This window comes from Cyprinodon variegatus, unplaced genomic scaffold (genome assembly GCF_000732505.1).
Source record: "Cyprinodon variegatus isolate N-32 unplaced genomic scaffold, C_variegatus-1.0 Scaffold332, whole genome shotgun sequence".
Classification (NCBI taxonomy): Eukaryota; Metazoa; Chordata; class Actinopteri; order Cyprinodontiformes; family Cyprinodontidae; genus Cyprinodon; species Cyprinodon variegatus.
In genome coordinates, this window is record NW_015150785.1 from 91,991 (window position 1) to 99,349 (window position 7,359).

The 7,359-nt window shown below is 39.0% G+C and overlaps 1 protein-coding gene across 1 annotated transcript in view; it reads left to right on the forward strand.

Annotated features, from left to right (window-relative positions):
• sepn1 (selenoprotein N, 1) overlaps positions 1 to 5,416 on the forward strand; it is a 14,742-nt gene extending 9,326 nt beyond the window's left edge. The window contains exons 8-12 of the mRNA XM_015385179.1: positions 470 to 658; positions 736 to 841; positions 3,686 to 3,798; positions 3,892 to 3,993; positions 4,452 to 5,416. Coding sequence (XP_015240665.1) covers positions 470 to 658; positions 736 to 841; positions 3,686 to 3,798; positions 3,892 to 3,993; positions 4,452 to 4,619 — 678 coding nt within the window. The 3' untranslated portion in view covers positions 4,620 to 5,416. The remainder of the gene's footprint in view (positions 1 to 469; positions 659 to 735; positions 842 to 3,685; positions 3,799 to 3,891; positions 3,994 to 4,451) is intronic.
• Positions 5,417 to 7,359: the final 1,943 nt, after the last annotated feature.

Consider the following 7,359-nt stretch of genomic DNA (forward strand, 5'->3'; position numbering starts at 1 on the left):
TGTTTTACATTAAATCTAAAGAAATCTATAATTAATTAGGAAATTCTGTTTGTTTGATTAGGGAGAGCATAGTGTTTGTTTTTGCTTTTATTTTCTTTATTTTAACTGTGTTTTCTAATAATGTCGTTTCTACTGTCAGTTTTGTTGTATGTACAGATTGTGATGATTTTTTAATTCTTTTTTGAAAATGGATCCCAGGAAGAGTAGTCTCTATCGTCGTCGAGACTAATGGGAATCCTTAAATAAATAAATGTGGAGACAATGCAGCCCCTCCAGCTCTTTTTATTAGTGTGACTCTTGCACCCATAGTAACGTGATTTCAAATAGATTGAATTCTGAAGCTGCTCTAACTTTTTGCCTTTTCTTTCTATCAGATCTGAGCATAAATGTGACTTTAAAGCTGAATGCAGGGATTTTTCACAGCGCACTTCTATGTGGAATGATTGTAAAAAAGCTCTTGTGTCTGTAGTTGGAACTGCGGTCCACGGCGCCCTCCACTCCCTCTGTTATCGTGGACGAGACAGGAAACGTCCTCGACAGTCGGGACGGAAGCAATGACCAGATCCAGTTTGTCTTTGAGGAAATTCACTGGACCTCAGAGATCAGTCAGGAGGAAGCTGTCCGCCGCCTGGAGGTCACCCTCTACCCGTTCAAGAAGGTCAGCATCCATGAGAGGCGTCGGATGGGCAGAGGAGGACGGCTGTAGCTTGTTGTTGACATGGTGCGTCTTTGCAGGTGTCCTACTTGCCTTTTGCTGAGGCTTTTGAGCGAGCCGCAGCGGAGAAGAAGCTGGTGCATTCCATTCTGCTCTGGGGAGCTTTGGACGATCAGTCCTGCTGAGGTGAGCTAGTGAACCAGGGGCCTCATTTTCCAGGACTGGATCCTTTGAGCACCTAAATGTGTCGGCTGGTTGAGTCGTTCTTCGACGCCTCGCATCAACAACCGCACTGGAACTTCTCTAATAACTGGCATTAGCTACGTTTCCATTAATCATCAAATTGCGCAAATTGTAATTACGAAAAATACATTTGCTAAATGGAAACGGTGCAGTTTGAACGAGTAATGTGATCACCGGCTGGACTTAAATGCTTCGTAAAAAGATGAGGACCAGAGTTAGCTGGCGGCTGATGGCGCAGCGCTTTGGGATTCATAAGAACACCAAGTATTTTTTACATCTAATTTCCGATGAAGAGCGTGACGAGTGTGTGCAGCCATGTTGTTTTCAGAATTATGGTGTGAACAAATTTATTCACATGAAATCTCAATTTTGTTTATTATTTAAAAGAAAAACTGCAATTGCAAAATTGTGAAATGAGCAGCTTATCAACATAGTTTTGAGCACATTTGTAATGGAAGCTAAGGCAACCACTGCTTTAAATCCCAGTGAAGGAGTCGTATTCCCGTCTTCTTCAGGATTTTTTTATGTTACATCTTGCTGATTCAGACAGCGTTTGCCCGATGTCCCAGAATCTCCTAAAACGCTGGCATATGCTGAACTTTCTATGTATTTTTATTTTTATTTTTGGGTGTATACTTAGCGTATTCATAACGAGTCCAGAGCGTATGTCCAACCGCAGCCTAACTTGTGCATAACGCACAGCAGCGTAATGCCCATGAAATGTCACAAGCCAGAGTCCTGAGGGGAGCGGCGATGTCCCGAGAAGCGCCCGGCCGGCATAAAAATATGTCTTTGATCGCGGTTTACCGCCTAGGGAAGAGGATTTGGGCCACTGAGAAAAAAAAAGTTAACTAATTTTTTTATTTTATTTCAGTATAGTATGGGAAAAAGTCAGAATTCTGACTTTTTTCTCAAAATTCTGACTTTTTTCTCAGAATTCAGTCAGAATTCTGACTTTTTTTATTATCAGAATTCAGTCAGAATTCTGAGATTAAAGTCAGAATTCTGACTTTTTTCTCAGAATTCTGAGATTAAAGTCAGAATTCTGACTTTTTTCTCAGAATTCTGACTTTTTCTCAGAATTCTGACTTTTTCTCAGAATTCTGACTTTAATCTCAGAATTCTGACTTTTTTATTGTCAGAATTCAGTCAGAATTCTGAGAAAAAAAGTCAGAATTCTGACTTTTTTCCCATGTTAAACTGAAATTAAATTTAAAAATCAGTTAACTTTTTTTTTTTTTCCAGTGGCCCTAATCCTCTTCCGTAACCGCCTGCCACAAAAAAAGAATGAAAAGAAACAAGGTTTGCAGTCACAGCAGATTCAGCATCATGTCTGCTGAACATGTGCAATCCCTCGCCCTAAGCATGCTTAGGGCGAGGGATTGCATTCAAGTCAAAGAGTCGATGCAATCGACTGGTTTTCCTTAGATAGAAAACTGATCTGGTGAACTGTAAAGTGCTTTTAGATGACGTGCTGTAAATTGGCGCAACATAAATAAACTGAATTGAATTAAACGCAGGGAGGATCCTTCACACTCACCTTCTCGCTGACCCCATGATGGGGATGACGTCTGGAGGAGAACTGGCGTTTCCTCCTGTAAACCCCCTTTATACCAAAACGCTGCCAATACGCCATTATACAGTAGCTGGAAGGTAGAAACACTAAGGCCTTAATTGGTATTAAAATGTCTTAAATCAGTCTTTCCTAGGTCTTAATTTTTAAAGCATCCTAAATAGGATAATTTTTATTATGATTTATATTTGTAATCTAAATAAAACATTAAAATTGGAATTTTTTTTTTTTTAAATATAAAATAAATAACTGCTCGCCATTATTGTTTCCGTCCCGATAGCGGAACCAATAAAGCGTTGTTGCGGCCGGGACATTTGGGAGATGCACCATTAACTTTTTGTCTGCAAAATCTGAGCAAGTGTAAATGGAACCAAAATTGTCTCCAGCCAAGAGTTTTCTCCATGGCTAAAACCAGGGAACATACATGAGGCTCAGTGGATTTATGCAAGAAGTCATTCAAGCTCAGAACGATGGGAATTAAGGCAGTGGAGTCGCACATGCGAAGCACGAAACACAAAGCGTCAAAATGGAGTTAGAGAGAAACAGCCGGTATTTCTCAGTTTAGTTCCACCCTTGTCTCTGCAACGCCTCCACTTATCACCAAATCAAACATACTAAGAAAACCATACAAAGAAAAATAGCTGCTAAAAAGACTTAGCACTGATTATGTTGGGCCTTTAAAACTGATTAGTTTTGTTCCCTGCTAAAACAAAGTTTGTGAATTCAGTTAAATAATTGTTCAAATATATCTGTCATTTGTGTGTTTTTAGCTTTCTTCCTGTATGGGAAGCTTTTCAACATTTGAAACATTAGTGCAGTGGTTTATGTTAAAATAAACCTTTGGGTTAAGTTGTTGCAAGCAGGTTTTTCTTGTGTTTCTTGTGAATCTGGTCTTCAATTTTTATTTCAAGTGGCATTAAAAAGTCTTAAAAAGTCTTGAATTTAACTTGCCTTATGCTGAAGGAACCCTGCATCAAACACATTGATATGCGTTGGAGATAAGTTCTTAATAAGTTCTGGATAAGCTAGACGCCGCGACTTATGAGTAACTTAAACTTAATGTATGTCAATGATCAGATAACTTACCCATAACTTATCCACCTAAATGATGGAAACACCGAGACTAAAGAAAAACATCTAGTTTTGGCTCTTTGATCTCAGCAGATCAGTTACGTATTTATTTTTATGTTTTGCTGCTCTTGAATCACCTGCAGGTTCGGGGCGGACTCTCCGGGAAACGGTCCTGGAAAGTTCGCCCGTTCTCACTCTGCTCAACCAGAGCTTCATCAGCAGCTGGTCTCTGGTCAAAGAGCTGGAGACCATGCAGGTAAGCGGCGCAGAGCAACTGGAAACCAGCGAAACCAGTAAACCGCTGTGCGGCAACACAACTGTTCTGTTTCTGTCTTAAAACCTGTTCCAGGCTGACGAGCGGAACGCTGCACTGAGGGAAAAGGCCCGCCTACATCTGGAGAAGTACAGCTTCCCTGTGGAGATGCTGGTGGCGCTGCCCAATGGAACAGTTGTAAATACAACTTTTAATAAACACAGTTTGAGCCATTTTAGGCCTTGTAGTTTACGGAAGAGGATTAGGGCCACTGGAAAAAAAAAAAAGGAAAAGTTAACTGATTTATTTTATTTTATTTCAGTATAGTATGGGAAAAAAGTCAGAATTCTGCCTTTAATCTCAGAATTCTGACTTTTATTATTGTCAGAATTCAGTCAGAATTCGGAGATTAAAGTCAGATTTCTGAGAAAAAAGTCAGAATTCTGACTTTTTGTTAAACTGAAACAAAATTTAAAAATCAGTTTACTTTTTTTTTTTTTCAGTGGCCCTAATCCTCTTCCGTAGTAGTTTTAGCAGACTTCCCTGAGTGTATTTATGTTTGAAATAATTGTACCGAGTAACGTCATCAGGAATCTTTCCTGCTGAGTGTTTGGCTGCATAGCTGAAGGGAAATGCCTCTCATCTGTGTCCCTCAGGTCCACCACATCAATGCTAACTACTTCCTGGACCAGACGGCGGTGAAACCAGAGGATGAAGGGGCCACCTTCAGCTTCTCTGGGGGGTTTGAGGACCCCTCTACGTCCACGTACATCAAATTCCTGAAGGAGGGGCTGGAGAAGGCCAAGGAAATCATGACTCAGTAAAATGTGTCACTCTGCTTGTAAAGGGGAACCTGTAAGGCGTTTAGAGAAGGTTTTTAGCCTCGTCTGCGGTGGAGAATCTGTCATTTTTCTTCTTTTGTCCTCGTTGCTCATATTTATTTCTACATTTTTTGTGGTTAAAAAAGACATTTTTCTACGGATGTCGGTATTATCGTTTGCTTGCTCAGTGAAAGAACAAAAACCTGTAAACCTGTGATGATATTTAAACCTCGCAGCTCCTTTTTAACAGCGGATATGCAGCACTGCAGAGTTTTTTATGGCTTTGCGTTTCTATCGGACTGCTGCGTCGGGGGTCGGGGGTTCTTGTTCCCCACAGCTGTGTTCTGTGCAGTTTGTGAAGACGTCACCTGAAAGCTTTCCAAGCGGGGGGGCGCCTGATGTTTCTGCCGACACAGCTGGGGGGGGGGCAAAGCCACCGGATTCACGAGGAAACCCAAACTATGGCACATAAAATGCAGATTTAGATTATTTTTAGATTAAACCTTGTTTGAATTGTTGTAGGGATTAGATATCAACGGGATCAGACCAAAGATAATTCATTTAGGTTTATTAGCTTAATGCTTCATATTTACATTTAAATTAGAAAGCCATTATACTGGCTCTACAGCCAGTGTTTTAGTCTCTGCACTTAGACAGGAAACTTTTCACCTCATTCCTCTTCCTCTTCTTCACGTCTGAGTAGAAAACAAGCTTTCCAGAAACTTCTGTTTCCTGCATAAAGCCTTTAGAGTAACAACACTGTTATTCTCTGACCTATTATTGCCATTTTTCCATAATAAACACAGTTTTTTTTCATACAAACAAGAATTCTTCTCCTTATTAATGATCAAAGATACAGTTTTGGTCAGAAGTCTTCATCCACTCTTCATCTGTATGGATGTGAAATGAGTTTTGGGCTTTTAGGGATGCAGTTGAACAGAAATTAAGTTATTTTATACCAGAAATGAAAAAAAAGATAACTTAGGGGTCTTCAACCTGCAGCTCTGGAGACACAAGTGGCTTTTTGGACCTTAGTAACATTTGTCAACATTATGAAGGTGTTTTTGCAGTAATAATTTAAGGAGTAGCTATTTTAGTGCTCGTAGAAAAGAGCTTTTTTAAGATCCATTTCAAAAGCTCCAGTAATGAAAATGTTTTAATCGCCTGAGATGTACACATTTAATCATTTTCTGTCTTTTTAAACCTAAAAAACAAGGCGACAATTTTCTAAATACTAAAAATTAAAGAAAATGTCACAAAGTTTGTTTTTATTTCAAAAACTCGCGCAGCTTTTAACTCTTTAAAGCCTGATCCAAGAATAAAACAAAACAGAAAATTACTTTTTTTTGGTTTAAAGTCCTTATTTGCCTTTTTAACAAAATATGTAAAAAGAAAAAACAGAAATAAATGTTTGATATTAATAATTTATTACTATGCGATAAGTCAAGATTATTTTTTGTGCAGTCTTCTGCCCTCTGTTATCAGGTATATCTGATTGTGTACAACAGGATTTTGAGCAAAGTTTTTACCATTAAATTATGCAAAAGGTGTCAGACGCAAAACATTTCAGAAACCGTATGTATCAAATATGATACATTTGGCATTACAGGGTTAATACCCAGAGCACAGGCAGAATGGGTCCTAAAGGTCACTGACCTTTGCTATAAAACAATGAACAAACTGCTGATTTTAGTCCCGGCTGTTGTCAAAGCGTCGTGTTAGCCTCCATACATCCCTAATATGACGTCTGTTTGGGATCAAAGCCCTGATGGAGCAAAGTTTCTGACCAATGATCCAATACAGCACTGCAGCTCAAGCCTGAAATAAACTGGAAGATGAGAATAAAATATGCTGAAATGAATTAAACATCATCCTGGACTAATGGTGGGCTGAGGAAGAAAGGAGGCCCTCCACCAAAATGGTCTCCTTTTAACCTGAAGTTTGCAGCGACTGCCTGAACAATTGAACCTCCTCACAGAAAAACCTTTTGGACAAACAGTTTTAAATAAACATTTTTCTAGGGGTTCTGTTCAGGCTAATAACAGAACCTCTACAGTTCTGTTATTGTAGAGGTTTAATAACAGAACTCTTATTAGCTTAAAGCTAATTACAATAAATATATATTCAAAAGCACGGTGATGGCAACATAATGCTGAGGGTCTCTTGCTGGTAGTGTTTCTGATTTGTCGCCTGCAGATATTGGGATAATTGAAAATTGAATTAAATTAAAATAGACAGAATTAACCCCAAACTGCTTTTTAAATTGATCAACTTCCAGGAAACAAAAAAAGCAAATCGATATAGATTAATCTGCAGAAACATTTATGGACTTTGTTTAAAATATACTTTAGTTGTAGGAAATCAAGCAGATTGTATGTATTAAGTGGTCAAATATCCTTCCAGAATAATGCTAAATGGATTAGCTTCTTTGCAGCTGGAATGAACACTCAGCCATATTAGTAGGGAGCCTAATCAAGTTCTGGTTTATAAAAGAAAAAAACATTCTGTTTGCTGTATATTACGGAGCCCCTCTGATGACATGGTCAAAAAAATGTTTTAATTGTGGCCACGAAGTAGTATTTCGTGGCCACGCAATAAGTTTAACGTGCGCATGAAATACTTATTAATAGTATTAATATCATTCCTGGACAACTGGGTAAGCAAATCGAGCGCGCCTTCTCTAAGGTCTAAGGCGCGCTCGATTTGCTTACCCAGTCGGTCTCCGCCATTCACGTGACATTTG